This window comes from Crocodylus siamensis, chromosome 5 (assembly GCF_052110815.1).
Source record: "Crocodylus siamensis isolate JL-2025a chromosome 5, ASM5211081v1, whole genome shotgun sequence".
In the NCBI taxonomy this organism is placed as follows: domain Eukaryota; kingdom Metazoa; phylum Chordata; order Crocodylia; family Crocodylidae; genus Crocodylus; species Crocodylus siamensis.
Window position 1 is genome coordinate 9710978 of NC_143399.1, and position 18913 is coordinate 9729890.

General features: G+C 46.4%; 1 protein-coding gene across 4 annotated transcripts in view; it reads right to left on the reverse strand.

The window, feature by feature from the left end:
* The window catches only part of LRP8 (LDL receptor related protein 8), a 266690-nt gene that overhangs the window by 37725 nt on the left and 210052 nt on the right, over positions 1–18913 (reverse strand). For all 4 annotated transcript variants that reach the window (XM_090050038.1, XM_090050037.1, XM_090050036.1 and 1 more), the window contains exon 4: positions 13720–13848. In XM_090050038.1, the coding sequence (XP_089906164.1) occupies positions 13720–13848 (129 nt within the window). The remainder of the gene's footprint in view (positions 1–13719; positions 13849–18913) is intronic.

Here is an 18913-nt window from a genome sequence, read left to right on the forward strand (position 1 = left end):
TGTAATCCTTCAGCTCGGGTCCTCAGGGTGCAAGAGCTCACAGGCCCCAGGATGGCTGGGTTAATCCAGAACGGCCAGGCTCAGGTCGTAATAACGCTGGTTTGTTTTACCCGCGATTTACATTCAGCCTGAACTCTACCTGAACTAAGTGGTCTGCCGGGGGGGAGTGTTACATGCACCCAGCCTCTCGGATGTACAGCTTGAACCAGGCGTCACCGCTCCAAGCAGGATCCAGGCTCAGAGGGGCAACTTTCCCTCCTGGTAAAGTTGCCCTCTAGGAAGGGCAGCAGAAGAAAGGCAGGTAAATGGTGGTGATGACCTTGAAGTGCATTCCTCCGAATAAATGACAAGCCTCCCATGGAGGGAATAATGCAGCTGAACTGCAGTCTCACTACTATTAGAGGTTGTTGCTATGGTGATTGATATGGAGAAGCCTATCTAGATAAGGAGTGCGGGAGGAATAGTAATTCCTAATACGATTCAAAGCGCTAATGTAACTCAGGAGCCAGGGAAACCATTTCACAAATTAATATTTGCATTCTGCTGCCCGCTTCCTTTGCGACACAGCAAATCGCAAACACAAACGAGTTATTTTTTTCCAGTCTCTGGAGCTGTATTAGTGGTGTATTAGTTAATTATAATGGAGCAACCAGGCTGCAAAGTCCCTGCTGATAAATAATTGTTGGTGCAAAAATGTATTTACTGATCTAGAATAACTTTTTAGAGAGTCGCATGTTCAAAGTGGCTTTATTTTCCTGGCAGTATAATTAATACATGCGCCTTACTCGGCAGTAATTGCAACTGCACGACTGAGCACAATGCTTTGAAAGGAGCAGGCTACATACAAAGACCTGAAAACTCGGAATTCCTTCCCCGACCTTTTCTCACTGACATCAAATAAGATTTCTACTGAGAGCGTACAACGTCCTCAGCGCTGGTCTACGCGGGGGTGCTATCACAGGGTGGATGAATACAGACACCCTTCACCTTTCTTGATTAAATGACTGAAAGGCACATCAAAATATGAGCGACTGATTCAAATGTAAAGAGTTTAGGGACATAAAAAAGCCAGCAAAAACCCCAAAAAAACAAAAAAACAAAAAGATCACAATGCCTAAGGTTTATTATACTGCACAGCTTATGTTCAAATGTCTTCCCACAGGGAAAGAAATAAAGACCTATCATTAGTCTTTTATATTCTGATTAGAGGATAATCAGATGAATCAAACTGTAGTTGTTTTGAACTAGGTGTAATTTAAATGGAAAAGTATGCATGGGAGCGCTTGACGCTTCCTTTCATATTCTGAAAATTGGAAGCTGGATGGGATGTGGCTACTCCCAGATATGACTTGCTTATTAAAATGGCAATTTTACTAATTATACCAATTTGGCAAACCCATGCGAAACATATGATAATATCTGGAAAGTAGCAGCTGCCGCAATATTAACACACAGCTACAAAACTGCATTACTCTCCAGTTAGCAGAATAGGGCATTATTCAACAAGGCCCCCCAAAAAAGATTCAAAGGGAAACACACACCCACTGAGTCCCACTGAAGTCAACAGGACTCCCCCCGGCCGTAACGGTCTCCAAACCAGCCCTTGGGATTATCAAATAACTTTGCAAGATGAGAATTTCAAATGGAGCAAAGGAGGCATAATGCACCCTTTTCTTCTGAAGCTGAAGTTCACACTGGCTGGTCCACATGGGATAGATAGTATGAAACACAGTCAGCTACAAAAGGTTTCAACTTTTAGAGAGGCTACATCTTATTTCCAAGTCCCCCCTCCAGGAAGGGCCACTGCAGAGACTTAAAAGCTTTAGGCCAGATAAATTAAAATGACCAGTTCTGCTTTAATCCCAGGGAATTTGCAGTCTCCATTTTTCTGCTTATTAGGAAAAAAGGAATTCAGATTAAGAATCAAGGATGCAGCTTGTGCCATCCACCCCGCCGATTCTCACCACCTTGCAGCTCCCAAGCACGCAGCCGTCACGTGGACCACTGACCCACCATGGAGTGAAAGTCATTTTCAGACGAACCAGTACAAAACCACATGAATGCCACAAATGTCAGGGGAGTCCTTGCACACGTATACTGCTGTGACTGAACAGAGATGTTGGCGCACTGTCCTCTTACAGTCACAGAAAGTGAGGGCTGGAAGGGGTCTCAGGAGGTCACATCTAGTCCAACCCCCTGCTCCAAGCAGGACCAGCCCCAACTGGATCAGCCCAGCCAAGGCTTTGTCGAGCCAGGTCTTAAAAACCTCCAAGGATGGAGATTCCCCCACCTCTCTGGGGAGCCTGTCCCAGTGCTTCACCACCCTCCTAGTGAGAAAGTTTTTCTTAATATGTAACCTAAACTTCCCTTGTTGCAACTGGAGATGCTCCTTGTTCTCTTGTTCTTGTTCTCTTACCTGCCATGACAGAACAGTCCAGCTCCATCCTCTTTGCAGGCAGCTGAAGGCTGCTTAAATCCCCACCTCAGTCTCTTCTTCTCCAGACTAAACAAGCCAGTCCTGTGCCATTTTCTTTGCCCTCTGTTGAATTCTCTCCAATTTGTCCACATCCTTTCGGTACTAAGAGGCCCAAAGCTGGACACAGCATGCCCGACGTGGCCTCTTCTGGAAGTTAAAAGAACATCTATAGCCGGCTTTTGTTCTGGATGCCTGCGCACAACACGGTAGCTGGCAGCAACGCAGCACGGTCGATTGTAGCTTCTGAACATGCCTGTGTAGCTGCTCGGGACTGCTACAGGACGTGGACCTGACTCCAAGCCTCTTGGAGGATAGAAGCCGTTTTATTTGCCCAAATTCCTTGGCAGAGCAAATTTGGAGCTGGAGTTCCCTGGCAGGTCCGGCTGTTACATGTGAAGGAGGAAAACAGCATTGCCCTCTCCAGAGAATCACTGGCAGAACGAGGAAGGCCATGCCACGCAATGGGGAAGCCTGGCTTCTGCTTGCAGAGAGGGGAAGGCAGGCTCCGGCACCTCTTGCTCCACTGAATAATGTGGTGCAATGTGGTTGTTCCCATGACCACATAAAATCTCTTTCACTAATTTAGGCTGCTCAGTGGGGATTCCTCACAAGAGAGACTAAAGAGGCCTAAATATTCAGAGTGTTCAGCCCATGTATCATGAACTCTTCTAGAGCAAAGACACATCTGGAGAAAGCCCCACAAAACCATGCAAAGTCTTCACGAATTTCCCAGACTATCTCCAGCCTCACTGCCAGAAGCCGAGAGCCCCGATAGCCAGGGGGAGGCTGCAGTGACAAATCAAGCAGGCTGTAAAACAACTAATGTAGTGCATGCTTGAAGGAAAAGTATTGTGAAAAAGGAGTGAGGGTACAATGACACATTCAGTAGACCACGGGGTGGCTGTGTTTAGGGCTGTGTGAATATAAGAGTACCGGACTGCATTTCTTTTGGGAGGGAATAGAAATCCATGATGCAGCAAGCGGCAGCAAACAGTCCTGAGGTCACGTTTTCAAAGGGCCACGACCTGGTCTCTACAGCAAGGTCGACATCGGCTCGCTGCTCTAGCCAGGACTGCAGCTGAGAAGCTAGCTCTGCAAGCGCCTAGAGAGCAGCCATGGCACTGGGCCAGGGCAGCGATGAACATGTGCCGAGAAGCAGACTCGAGGCAGAGACCCTGACAGTGGCCCCAGGGCAGGTGCTCAGGGCCACTCTAACCCACCTGTGATGCCACGTTAGGACTTTCGGGAAGAGGCAGGCCTTACTTCTTACCCGTGGTCCTGCACTCGCCAGGGAGTCAGCACAGACGTGGCCTAATTCCACATGCACCTGCATGCATGATGATGGGAGACCTGGTATTTTTTGGTGCAAATCCTACCCTAGTACACTCGTGATTATGACCATGCTTAGGATATCTGGCCTAGAAACTACAGCTGCTGACGAGATCCCATAAGAGCTGGTAAACACTGACATCACAATAAATGCGGAAGCTAACAATATTAAGACTAGGCGTTAAAGCCTAGCTCTGACATTAGTGGGATGAAGACCTTTTTGGTGTGGATTTCAACAGGCCTAAGATTTCCTCTTTAATCTCTACAAACTTGAACTAAAGGACTGCAGATCAATGGGCTTTTCCCTTTATCGTGGGATCAGCACTACAGACGGCCCAGTAAAGTTACAGCCTCATGTGCTACCACTTTTAACTTCCTCTTAGCTATAAGAATTCAATATCCATGAACTCTAGACACTTGAAAAGCAGCTTTGCCTAACTGGAGGAGTACAGGACAGTCCAGTAGCTCTCGGCTAAATCTTCCCCTCTGTGGTGCCGGTACACAAGAGGTGGGAAGACGACACAGTGGCAACTTCTTCCACCTGCTGCAGGATCTTTCTCCGGTGATTGTTCATGTGTCTTGCACCCGAGGGGTAGGGCCGTTGTATGAATACTGATAGGAAAAGTAGGTTAATGCAATGATATTGCTTAGACATGATTGTCGCAAATCAGAAAGCAATATTCCTGTCCTCTGCAATGGCCTTAACTTTGCTCCTCTGCAATGAAGTGACTTCAAACCACGATTTCCTAAGCCTTCACAAAAGGCTTTCTTTTATGAAAAAACCACGATATAGGATACAAGGTGATGAACTACATACTTATCTTAAATCACCTTCAGCAAGACTATGCAAATATGTGCTGGTGGATCATCAGCTCAAGTTGAATCAGTAATACAATGATGTTGAAAAAAAAGCAGCAGCAATTTTGGGATTCACCAACAGAAGTAGTGCATACAAAAGATAAGGTGTTAGCACTACTTTGCTCACTGGGTAGGCCCTGGCTGGAGTACTGCGTGCAGTTCTGGCTCTGCATTTTAAGAAGGTTACAGAGAGACTGGAGAGAGTCCCGAGGCGAGTGACGGAGATGATAAAGGGGCTGGAATGAAGCCGTATGAGGAATGGTTCAGAGAACTAGGTATGTTTAGTCTGAAGAAAAAGAGCTTAAGGAGGGGGGCATGATAACAGTTTTCAAATCCTTTAAGGCTGTTGTATAGAAAAGGGAGAATGACTGTTCTGCCACAGACGGCAGGGCCGGTTTAACCTACAGCACGGCAGTTGTAGACTAAACCTCCAAGAACACTTCCTAATGGTGAGAATAGTGCGACAGTGGCACAAATGGCACTGGGAAGATGTGGCATCTGGAGGTTTTCAAGGACAGGCTGGACTGGCATCTGTCGGGGATGGCTCAGGGAGAGTGCACCATTGCATCTGCGAAGCGGCCTGGACTCAAGTGTCCAATGAGGCCCCTTGCCATCCTATCATGCTGTAACTGTATGTTAAACCAAACTGTTCTTAGGTCATCTCCGCAGGCAGAACAGCCCTTGTGCCTGCTTTACATTATGCTTAAGCTGGGTCAGGAACCAGCAATGGCTTTTTAAAGTTACCAGCATCCTCTCCCTGATCACAGGATCTGGCCCTAGGTATCACGTTCTTGACCACTGCGATTGAAATCTGAGCATTACCGTTGCAGTAACACGTTGTTCCACATTTAATTCTGATGCACATTTGATGCATTCATCTTGAAAGTACCCTTGCTTTTTTTTTTCTTGTCATAAAGCTCAGGACAAATACAAGCAAGGGAGGAAATACTTCCTTAGGAATAATGGGGATTTTCCTGTAATTTCTTTTGCTTTTGAAGGAGCTCTAATACCTTAAGCAGTGATAAAGTAGCAGCTGTACATGATGTTTAATTTCTGGATAGCCAGGGCATAATGCAGAAGCATTAATCTCTCCAGCTGTCCAGTAATTAAACATTGTGTAAAGCCCAGAGGATATTACTGCTTTCCTACCTTAGCTTATTTACAACGTCCTTTTGTTTGTTAGCTCTCCACTCATTTTCTTCATATTCCCGCACATCATTTTCGATTCCTCCACCAGTGCAGGTAACCCCAGTACACAGTCATTTTACCCCCGTAAATGCATTTATTTTCATCATCCCACTCAAAGATTGAGAACAAAGTCAATGGGCCTAATATTCCTTCCATTTACACCACTGCAATCTGATGGACTTTGACCCTATTAAAATCAATGGGGTTACTCAGGGGAAATTTAGGGTGCAGCTTGATCCTGTGTATTTGATTTGCTTCTGAATTGCTTGTGCCTGCACAGCAGTAGATGCTCTATACCTAGTTACTTAATGAAGGCAAAGACCAGGATTCATAGCTATGATGAAAGGGAATGTATTTATTAGGCTGAGCAGGGTGATGGCTTTGGGGCTACATCAGCGTAAAGCAGGATTCTCACAGCTTTGCAAGTGACATGGAGCACGTGCCCTTCAGCAGGGAAACCCGGGGATGTTTTTCAGTACCTGGTAGAGAGATGAAATGGTATTGAGATGACGTGTTCCTTGAGCTCTTGATCAGCCCACTGGGAGAAGATAAACTAATGGGAAAGGACACAGCTTGCCTCTTTAGGTGAGCAATGGCCTTTGAAAAACTAGAAAAGAAGAAGGTAGCTTTGGCCTGGCTTGGTGGCTCCTCGCTGATCTGCCATGTGCCAAACCAGCCTGCAAGCTGCTTTAAATTACACCTGATGTCACTGCTCCTTGGGTGCTGTGCTGGCAGCTTGGGCACCTGAAAGACGAGACCAGGCCCTCTTTCCCCTTCACCCTCAGCTAAGACCCTTCAGCAAGGGACTGGACGCTGCTTTGCCAGGACTGGCTGGTTCATCTGTGCCACCTGTATGCAGCACAGCATTGCAGTTATGGCCAGAACCTGGTCTAGTTATTGCACAACACTGGGAGGCCGGAGACCAGGTCCCAGCTTTGTCACAGCCTTCCCTGGTGGCCCTGGTTCAGTTACTGAGACACTCTTGGCCATTTCTCTCTGAAAAAAAACGGGCCTTGGACTATGCAGTTCACGGGAGGTTTGTGAGTACTATTATTTCGTATGCAGCACTGCAGGTGTGCACGGTACTTGGTCAGCAAATAATGAAAAGCTGATTCCTGCCTTGAGGAGCTCATAAATGATATATAACCCAGAAAAGGAAGAAAGGCCGAGGGCCAGAGTGTGACAGGAATGCCACAGTTACAATGGCACAAGGCTTTTCCTATGGTTATTTATACCACCTGTTAGTTCCCCTTTAACTGTATTGCTCTTTGGGACTTAGAGTGAGTTTTGGGGAGTTTGGGGGTCAGGCTAGAAGAGCTCAGACCAAGACACAGAGCCTCATGAGGTCAATGCAAGTCTTTCCAAAGGTCTTCTCTACTGCTGTAACTAGGCTCCATGGACGGAGGGAGCATTGCCCATTTAAAGTCACGGGGACTTTGGGCAGGGGTCAAACGGAAAGCAGAAGTCCTGGGTAGGGTGGCCATTGTAGAGGATATTCTGGTTTTCTGCTACTTTGTCCTCTGTCCTCTATTGATATGAAACCCGATGCCTTTACGTTCTTCAAGAGAAAAAAGGAGGACATAAAGGCATTGGGTTTCGTATCAACAGCAGACAGGACAACCAGACTGTCCTCTCTGATGGCCACCCTAGTCCTGGGTAACAGCGAGATGACCTGACAGAGCTCAGCGCACAAGTGGGAGTGAGAGGCAAGCAGAGGCAAGATGTCAGCAGGGAAGAAATGTGCAGGGCCCTGAGGCTTTGAATTACAGAGGGACCCTCAGATTAAATGGGAAGGACAAAAAGGCCAAGTGCTGCTGCTGCTGTGAGGGGTGTTTGGGAATGCTGAACAAGTGTATCGGTGGGACAAATCTGTGCAGAAGGAGGGAGAGCAAAGGACCGGTGTGAAAACTTTAGGGAGTGTAAGAGGGCGCGTGCCAGCACATCCTGTGGTCACACGCATGGTGACAGGTGGAGGCCTGCTTCTACATCACCTCCTTGGAGTCTCTCCGAGAGGCACTTCCTCCAGGGGCAAGGCTCTCGGTACAGCCCTGCTCCTTTCCGCACTTAACTGATGCAAAGATACAAAGAAGATGGAGAGCATCTGTTATCTGTACACAGGCTGCAGCTGGCTCTGCCTCAGAAGCAGTTGCATAGCGTGAATCATGCTCCTTGAACCCACAAATTGATTGAGAGCAGGTTCAGGCTTGATATCAGAGGCATTACTCTATGGTTAGGGCTGCCTGGAACGGGCTCCTAAAGGAGGTGGTACTCTCCCCTACCTTGGGAGTCTTCAAGAGAGATAACAGATGCTCGTTCCTGCCCAGGACAGGGGGTCGGACTTGATGATCTGTTCAGGTCCCTTCAGACCCTAGAAACTATGAAACCCAGCGTGTTAGCGCAGCAATGAATTAATGGTACCAGCACAGGGTCGTGGCTACCACGGAGAAAGGGAGAGTGCACAGATCTTTTCTGCCCCTTTGTGCCTTCATTTTAGGCAGACCTTGTTTATAGACAGACTGCTTTTCTGAAACTCTGAGTCCGCATTTTCATAAATTGTTTGTGCCTCCAGGAATAGCTGCAGGCTTACATCCTACCACTGACTGCTGACTTGAATGGTGCAGGCAGGTGCTGAGCCGCCCAGGTGCAGGGATCCATACCCACAATGAAGCCCTGGTGCGGATGCAGTTTGTGTGGGCACAAATCTAGCACATAATCACTTGTGCCTTATGCTCCATCGTCTGAAAAATTTGCACCACAATGGCTTCCACTTCGTCCTTCAGCAGTTTCTCCACAGGCTGACATAACAGTAATTCTTCCCTTCTGTTAGCAGATCTCACAAAACAGAGCAGAAGCCTGTTACTGCCACTTTGTAGGGGCCTTCCAGGAAAAGCCCCAAGGACAAGGGTTAGATTCAAGAGAATGACTGTTTTCTTGTCTTTTGTAGCTACCTGCGCCTAACGGATGCACAGTGTGTCTAACGTGGCTGTGGAAAGTAGCTTTATTCCCGTTGAGTTAATCCAGCTCTGACTAGAACCAGTGTGCGGCCCGGTTTGCTAAGCCCACGTGAAGGAAGGCCGGTCCCCAGGACGCTTCTGACGATGAACTCTGCCTTTGGGACTCTGGGACTCTTACCACATGCCAGCTATTGCTTGTTGCTCTGCCCACGCTCAAGGGCATCTATCGATCTGCTCACGGGGTCTGTGCCCGTTCACCAGTTGGCACGGCCAAAGGTGGCGAGCTCAGGAGACAGGGTCTTTTGATATGTTCTTGGCTGGGAATATTGCACTCAGTCATATTCTGTGTCAATATTTGCATCCCAGCCTATTTGTGCTCAGGGCCATCTGTAAGGAAGTTGGGTAGTGCCCGCTAACAGAGAGCGACAAGCAATTCAGGTGAATAGCTCAGGTGACTCTGACAGTAGTGTCAGCCTGAAAGAAATCCCCATGTCCCATCAACATCTACTTCTGATCCCCCCCGACGACAGCTAAGATGACCTGCCAAGCCCTGTGACTGGATCTTGGAAGGCATGGCTCAGGCTATGGATTTTCTTTCAGCCCTATTTTCATACACAAATGTACTAAGCATGATTACATGTAACAGCAAAGTCCAGCTGTGCAGTCAGCCTCCCAACGGAGGCACTGTGGAGAACAGAGCTGCCAAGAAGCTTATATAGCTGAGCCCAGGACTCAGCATTGGGCCTAATACAGAAATCCTCTATCGGGCAATACAAACTTTAATGGGCTTTTTGCCTAAGGACAAAGGCACGAGGGTTAGGCCACACTGCCCTGCTCTAAGCAGCGCGCTAGCGGCGTAACTCATTGTCAGCTGTCTTCCGCTAACAACTATGGAGAGGGATGCACCTGTTTGTTCTCCAACCAGATGCGGTCCCGATGCGGTCCATGAGCTGGCCACAGAAACGAGATCTAATGGTTTTGCTAGAAAACATGGAAGCTCCAAGGACCAAAGCCTGTGATTTGTTCCCATAGTCTTGTCCACTGAGCTGCTGAAATCAGTCTGCTCTCCCTCAGCTGAACCCTGCAACGCGGACATGGGCAGGAGGGGAAGTGCGACTTCTCACGCCTTCCCTTGGTCTTTCCTTCCCACCCTGTGATTCTGTGGCTCTTCCCCAGGTCCCTCCTACTGCTTGTTCGACGCCCCGTAGTACCAGGGAGCTCCTGGGAGCAGGAAGGATCCTTCTAGTCTGTGTCCGTGCAGCCACTAGCTAGCTTAATGGGGCCCTGTTCTCACCTCAGGCCGGTAGGTGCCAGTGTAATGCTACTAGTGCTACACAATAATGTGGTCATAAAGGCATGCACAGAAGGAGTGACATTCATGACTTTCACACTCAGTGTACGATCTTTAGAAAGATTACACTACTAAAGGCCAGTTACTCCCATCGAGGAATAGAAATGGCCGCAATTAAAAAGTGCTCAGTGTGTCACGTTAGCTCAGAACAAGGAGGTTATTAATATGGATTTAGAAACAGCTAAGAGATTTCCTGCTGGATGTTTCATTTGCTTGGGTGCAGCCATCTTCAGCTTGTTTACGGCACATGCAAGCTCTCGATAATAAGGAAATCACTCTCAGCACAAATAAACTCCCCTTCCAAACATTTCTGCAGAGAGCAACGTTATATTTAGATGTGTTTGCCAGCTCTGCGAGAGGTGCAGGCTTTGGTGTGACAGGGCGCTCTGCTGTGGGGGGCTGCGGTTGACAGTTGTGGATGAAGCTTCATTTAAACAAGAACAAAAAAGCGAGCACAGAAAAAAAAAGGACATTTGAATTTAGAAACAGACATTTTCTTTTCTTGAATCAGGACGCTGTGTGCTGCCGTGATAAGAGAAAAAGGATAAAGAAAGATTTGCAATAGAGAAGAAATGGGAATGTTAACAGTGTATCAGTAGATAAGCTTAGCTGGGTTTATCAGATTTGGATAAAAAGAGAGGATTGCTACCAATCTTCTTCAAGTCCTCAGAATTTAAACAGCTAAGACAAGGTTTGTCCTCGCCTACGAGAACAACTCCTTAATTTGACAACTCTGCCCATCTCAAAAGCCTTCCCGACAGCACCTCAACACTGATCCCTTGCCTTGCTTGCTTGTCTTAAAGCGAATTTAATGCTTGTGAAAAGTTTGGGACTGATGGGCCTTGAGAGTAAGAGCCTTTCATTGTTTTAATCCACCCAAAAAGGTACGTAAGTGGAAGGTGAAGCCTTCCTACCAAGATGCCTCAGCCCAGCCGTGGAGTGAGAAAGCAGCTGGTCTCGCGCTCAGATTCAGTCCTTGACCTCCCTGCTAGGACGCGGCGTGTACCCGCAGTGGTGACTGTTCAGATACACGGACACCTGTCCACAAAGACCTAGACAAAAGCCACTAATTCATCTCACACAGGCTATGTCGTCGTCAGAGCCAGCCAAAGAAAATAACTGTCCTCAGATCCATTTCCATTTTAAGAACCTGCATGTGCACCGCACAAGCTGACGACAACTGAGGATAAATGGATTGAGACATCCAGAAGGGAAACTCGGGTCTTTTTAAACCCTCTGAAATAATGTAAGAGAGCACATTTAAATACATTTATGGGGGCTACCTCTGAGCATGGAGAACATGAAATTAAAAGCAAGGACTTTAAAATAAAATATGTATTATAAATCATAGGCTTGACGAAGCTATCCTTCCTTGCCACTAAAGGGTTGCACATGTTGACCATAAAACGGGTGGCCATAAAACTCAATACCTTTTCAAGGAATTAGAATTTATGATTTGGAAATAAACTGCTCCCTAATCCAAAATCTTTCTGATCAAATTGCAAAAACGCAGATAGTTTATTTTTATGGGGATAAGACCGAGCCCATATAGATAACACGCACAATTTTCAGAAATGTTTAAGTGGCATAACTCTAAATCCAATCTTTAAAAGTGCCTTAGGAACTTAGGAGCCTCGCTGAAGTCAGCGTGAAGTCTCTATATGCTGGCCTTTCATGCCCAAGAAAGACGAAATCAAGATGAACACGTGCAGAGATGCCACTAGACGCTCTGGGGGATGGAAAGTCTTTCTTCTAAGAGGAAGCCAGAAGAGCAAAACAAAGGCCGAGGGAGGATATGCCTGCTGACCTTACACCAGAAGGTAAGCACCGGGGACAATGCTGGCACAAGAACAAACTGGCCATGAATGAAATTTAAGCTGGAAATAAGAGCAAGGCTTCTAACCACTAGAACAGGGAGGTTCGGGGCTGGTCTTCAGCTGGGACTAGCAGGGCACAAACCTAGCTAATGGACTTTTCAAATGCAGCGTGGTGAGTTTATGAAAGGGTTTATATGACACAGGGCGTGCAACAGTAGGGAACTGGATTTGATGACCCAGAAGGGCCTTATATTCCTATGCACCTACATTTTTTCAAGTGGAAATTAGGCTCCTAAATTACTAAAGACACTTCAATTAAGAATCAAATTGCTGAACCATACCCAGCTTTATATGCAGGCATGCCATTGTTTTTCTTTTGAATCTGCAAAAATAGAAAGGTACGGAACTAGCGGCATTTATTTAATGTTTTTTCTTTGTATGTTTACTTTATTAAGGCACTCCTCTAAAATACTGCATGAACAGTGTGCTCGTTTCCTCATACAGTACAAAGCCTGCACTACGCTATGCATACAGCATGAAAAGTAACTTCAGCAGGGGCATCAGGAACCATCTCTTTTGCACTGTAAGATAAATCATCTTGAAGAGAAGGACGATATTCTTCTACCCACTAAGGGCAATTGTGCTCTGAAGCACATCGAGCCAATGTGGCCGCGCCACCGTAACCGAGATCAGAATTTGTCCTAGTATGTCTAAATGTTCCCATAGCTTTTTAAGGGAGATTATTTATTGATCTCACTGCACTTGACGTTGGAAATACTTAAAGAACCATGAACAGCAAGTAGGAAAAAACCAAAACAAAATACAGCTCGGTGCAAGCAACTGCCTACAAGTCCTGTAATGGATCTCGGTCAATCGGTTAGCACAGTCAGAGGCCTGTCAGCAATCAGCAGCAACTGAATCCTGCAGTCCCATAATGGTAACGAATGGCTGAAGAGACAAGGACTGCCCCAGGTGCATTTTTATTATATTTCCCACTTCCCGTGTTCCTTTTTCTTAAATCCATCAAAGACGGTTGAGCTACAGAAAAAAACCCTGCTGCTCGTAAAGCCAAAATGAAGGGAAATGTTTCACCTGAGGCACCAAAAAGCTTTCCCCTTTCAGCGCGGGGTAGCCAGTGAATCTTTTCAGCCAGTCCTTCAGCTGATGTAATTTAGCACAGGCTCCACTGAAGCCAATGCACTATTCTGATTTCCACCAGCTAGGACCTGGCACCCTGTGGGTTGCAGTTGTTTTCAAGCTTGGTCAGGCTTGTGGAGCACTCTGGCTCGTTGGCAGGCTCACCTTGGATTCCTAATTATCATTAGGAATTCCCGTAGCACTCTCTGATGTGGGCTAAGCACCTCGTAAGGGAAGCACTGAACCGCAGTCCCTATTCCAAAACAGATGACAGTCTTCTATCCAACCCCACTCGACTTTTAAAATCTTTTTTCCCCCCCACAGACTTCTGGAACGGTGCTTTTGATCCACTCCAACTCAAGTACGAGAATGGCAAATGAATACTCATGCTATTTACACAATTTACTTTTAATTCCCAGGCAGCTACAACTGGTAAAGTTGAGTTTTTTTCTTTTAATCTCTTTTCTTGCCATAGCATTAGAAAGGGAGAGTGACACTGGGCTCTTGTTGGTGGGAAAGGGCATCCCTTCACATACCATCGGTAAATCACGTTAGGAGCCTTCTGGAGCAAAGATGCTGCCTATATGCTAGGCATTATTTTTGACTCACCAGTATTGCAGCCGGCCTCATCAACTCCGCTTACACAGTCCTTCTCCCCATCACATCGCCAGGACGATGGGATACATTTGTTGCTCAAGTCCCCACAGCTAATTTTTTCAGCCGGACACACTTGCTTGGCTAAAATACAAAAAGAAGGGGAAAAAAGAAGACATTAAAATACTGTTAGACATTAAAGACACCTTGAAAATACAAATGGCTTAAGTGAGATTAGAGGGACAAATTCTGAATGTTTTATGCAAGCCGAACTCCCACTGATATCAATAAGAAAATAAATTTCAAAGAAGAATTTGGGACATTTATACCAGCAAAAACTAAACACAAATATAACATAAAATAACCACTGAGCAATGGAAATTCAGTACTGATTTTTACTGCTGCTTTATTACTCATCTTGTCACAGTGACCTTTCCCTGCTAGCATACTGGCATTCAGCAAGCTAACAGGTAATACTGGTCAAATAATATTTTGAAACGCATACCTAAAAATATGTCAAAATTTAATTGCCTGGCTCGACTTGCAGTTATTTTTTTTCCAGCCCTGTTTTTCAATTTCTGAATTTCTTGAAGCAAGTCAGATTATGTTCCCAAGACCCAGGAAACCGAGAAGATTGAAATAAATAAATACATAAAAACACTCCCAAGTTGCACAGATGTAACTACACTTGACTCTAAATTAGATGTGGCCATGATCAAAGCCATTAAGCCATAAACCTTCAGCTGCAAGAGACCAGCACCTTCTCAAGAAACTAGCATTCAGGATTCTGAAATAAACTGTTCTCTAATCCAAAATCTTTCTGATCAAAATGAAAAAAAAATGCAGCTAGTACAAATTGGCCCCATAGCATTTTATAGCTTAAACAATATGCTCCGCTGTTCTGGACCGTTCATCCAATTACTTCAATTGAGCCAATAAACATTCCAGCTCCTCAAACCGCGGTGGAGTTTCCCATTAGTACAACTGGCGATAATCTTGCCTGTATCCGGGACTAGGTTGGGTTTAGTTGCAAAGAAAGGAGTGCAAAATGAAATAGAAGAACATGAAAACTGCCATGTCCTGGGTCAGGCCATAGGTCCATCTTGCCCAGTGTCCTGTCCCACACAGCAGTGGCAGTGGATACAGAGCAGGAGGGAGACCAGGGCACGTCCAGCATCTTCCATCTAATCCCTGCTCCTCTCTCCTTGCAGCATCACACTTGGCCTGTCTATGTAGACACTTGCACAACTAGCAAAACAGCTTTCTACGTGCTGGCTGGAAGAGTATGGACATTGGTTGGAAGAGTATGGGCAGTTTACATACCTGTAAACTGACTTCATACCCATTCACCTGCAAAGCTAGGCCTCAGAACATGCTCGAATAAACCCAGAACGATCGACTAAACTGCCTGCAAAGAAGACTCATTAAATCCTAGAAGACTATGGTGGGTCTTTCTTTTCCCCTGTTTCAGTCCCTCAAATACTTGTACAAAGCTTGGCTTCTACGACCAACACGTCATGAAGCACCAGTGCTTGCTCCAGACAGTTTGTAATAGATGCAATGTTGTCGCGTAACCCTGGGGCAAGGCAACTTGGTTTCAGAAGCTGGTTGCAAGCTGCTGTTGTATTTTCCCCAGGATTATGCAGTGCTGATAAAATCCCCGGGTTTAGTCCTTACAATATTTGATGGGTTTATTAATCAAATAAAACTAATCAGTCGAAGTTGGGAAGATTAATAGACATGAACAGTGCTCCCCAATGGCATGGTAAGTTCTATTGGAAACAAAATATGCACTAGACAGGATCAGCATCCTCCACATGTCAGTGGATCATCCCCAGTACTTTGGAAGAAGGCATCTACCCTCACCGGAGTCTTCCCCAAACACCATAACATACCAATACCCTGATTTGCAAAGGTGTCACAAACCCCCGTAGCTCCACTGCTTGAGAGAGCACCTAGTCACTAGCCAGCTGTGCAATGCTTTACGTGGCAGGGTATTCCTCCCCGACTTTACACCGACCAGCTTACGCGAGCGACTAAGATTACCTTCCTTCTGCATCGCTATTCAAGACATGGCGCTCAAACTGAGAAGGCCCAACAAGAGTAGTCAGAGCTACACCCTTCGGTCCTGTGTGAGCGGTTGACACAAGAACGCTCCATCAGGAAAGGCCATTGGGGGCACTTGTTAACAGAGCATCTTAGAGCCAAGCAACTAAATGCAGCCCCAGAGCCAGCAGGTACTGGTGGAGTCGTCACTTTGGTTTTAAACACTCTTATCGCCTTCCAAACAGGAGTCTGAGCACAAAGATAATGTTTTCCTTTACTCCTAAATAACCTGCAAGTGACAGGGGTTATAAACCTCCAGGAAAAAAAAAAGACAAAAAAGAGAGAAAAACTGTACTGTAAGTCATGGAAACTTGGGTACCTCAACATGGGAGTGATGTGATGATGGGCGCTGGTAGCTCTTGCCTTTGAATCTACCAGTAGAGCGGTTCAGATATCGCACGGGCAGAAGAGGTGCAAGACGGCACAGATGAGAAGGGTGCATGTTTCATGGCTTATGTAGGCCAAGCCATATACACTCACCCGCACTACAGCTGGAATCACCCTCTGGTCAGAAACAGTGATTTGAGTGATAATTGGAAAACTGAAAAATTCTTACTGATACACAAAAAATCAGGGATGTTCCTTGGATAATCCCTCATGTGCCACTCATGGGGGACAATGGGATGGTGAAGAGAGTGGAGCTTGGATGTACAGTACTCCAGTGTGGATAATAAGAAAGAGCAGATGTATTGTTTGGGAAACGTGGATCTTGCTGGTCTACAACATGTCAGATCTGCTTGAGATAATGCCATTTGGACACTTCAGGAGCAGAGACCCTAGTGCGAGGTGAACATAAAGTTTGGTCACTTCTGTAAGTGGCTTCAGTGACAAAATGTTTAGTCCTGGGATATCCAGTCCTGAGCAAGGAGCACTTTTGGTGCTACTGGCTTGCTTTATGGAGCTGGGAGGTCCAGAAGAGTCTTAGAGCTGCAAGTTTAGCAGAATGGATGAAAGGACAACTTTTCAGACTCTTACAGATTCACAGAAGTTTAAGGCTGGAAGGGACCTTGTGAGAGCATCGGGTCCAGCCCCCCTGCTCCGGGCAGGAAAGACTGCTGGGGTCAAATAACCCCAGCAAGGTGTGTGTCCAGTCTCCTTTTGAAGATGTCCAGGGTAGGTGCCTGCACCGCCCCTGCCTATTCCAGAGTCTGGTCACACAAATTGTGAAGAAGTTTTTCCTTACATCCAGTCTGAAACCTTCTTCCAGGAGTTTATGGCTATTGCTTAGACCAGGAGGATGATCTGCTTCCAAACCATCAACTCGAGTTCTTTCCCCCCACACCTCTGGCAGTACCAAGGCTGTGAAATGAGGCCTCTTGGAAGCCGTTGTGGAGATGGTGCAACCACAGCTGGCCAGTGCCAAGGCAAGATGACCTTTCCAAGGCTTCTCACAGACACAGGCCCTGGGGTACATGGATTCTCCACCCAGAACCACCTGTTCTGCCACTGTTCTTGAGGGTCCTCAGAGAACGAAAGGCATGCTGACCAGTTCTCTAAAATATGCTCCAATCCCAGCCAGAACAGGCATCAGCAAGGCCAGCTCTTAGTAGTCACATGATGGGTGTCTCTGGAAGACTTGAAGTCCATCCTGACAGGTCGGTGACGGCTTTTTTTTGGCCAATAGGTCAAGAAAACTTTTCGAATTCTAAGAACCTAAAATTACAATGCTAAAGCTAGAAGAGCAGGGGTCTCAGTGGCTGGAAAGCTATGTCAGAAATGCAGACACTTCTGCTCTTGTCTGAGTCCAAAGGCAGTAAGTGGGAACTGAACTGCAGTTGCAGCCATTGCCCCGTTTATGCTCCTGAGAGCCCAATAAAACACATGCCCCTGGCTATGGTAGCTTGGGGGCGCATCCACAATAGATACCACTACTCAAAAAGAGTTCAGTCTCCCCATGGGGCTCACACACACCAGGAGCAGATCTGTGCAAATAAGCACTCCTTAGACTTAATATTCTACACTCTGTAACATCATCTACATTGGGTCTGAGGTGACCAAAGTGACACCAGCAACGTGCCAAGAGTCTGATAGAAACAGTACCACTCTGAGCGTGCTAGAGATGCAGGCCGATGTTGGGCACCTTGTGGAGCTATGTCATGGCATGAACTCCAGAAAGCAACCAGGCATTCAACACCTCCAGGAGCTTCTCAGTGCACGTGCTGCACCATCTCCTCTGCCTTTGCATGGTCTGCAGTGCCATGTTTCAACCTGCACACCGAGCCAAGCCCTGCAGCGGGGTTGGGTGACAAGTGCAAGGAGTCCGTGGTCTCCGTTTGGTTCCTAGCACAGATGGCTTTTTTACCAAAACCACATCCCCTCTAATCCCACTGCCAGCAAGTCTCAAGCAAGACCACTCACTGCGTGGGCACAAGACTGAACTGCTCTCCTAAAACATGCTACCTGTTTTCATCCAGATTACACACCAGGTGCAGCGCTACAGTAGCTTGGGCTGCCACTTCTCATTCATCTTTTGCTAGCATAAATGCCCTTAGGAAAAATGTAAATAGTAAAATAAAATGTGATTAAGAGAATCTCTTTTGTAGTTTTATTATACTCCAAGTTTCTGTTCACCTTGTGTCCAGAAGTATCTCAGAGCACTTCTTAAAGGAGATTAGGAAACGATTTTGGGGCTACACTTGCGCAGTGGGAAGAAGAGATGGGGATGGAAGAACCAAGGCTGCTTCATCTCCCGGGGTAGTGTTGTGCATCCTGAAAATGTTTCCTAGCACTGCCTGTGCAGCCAGTGGCAACAGAAGGGGATTATGCTTTGGAGGAAGGAAGCCAAGTCTCCTCACTTCTTCAACTACTTCTTTCTTTTGTGTGGCTATGGCAAGCAATGGCAGAGAAGGTGCAGATTAATTAAAGTTGTATGTTGAGGACATCCGGGTTGGCTAAGTGGATTGTTTCAATCCCTCTATGATATGCAAGTTCAGGACAGGAGTTTGCAATGTGGCTCACTGACCGCGCCTCACTGCATATGCAGTTCGGCGAGTCCTTGATGCCCCATTTGTTCAATAAATAGGCACACCTTCCACGTCCTGTATGAATGCGGTTCAGCGCAGTCCAATATTTACATTGCAGGCAGAAACCCAGAAGATCTATG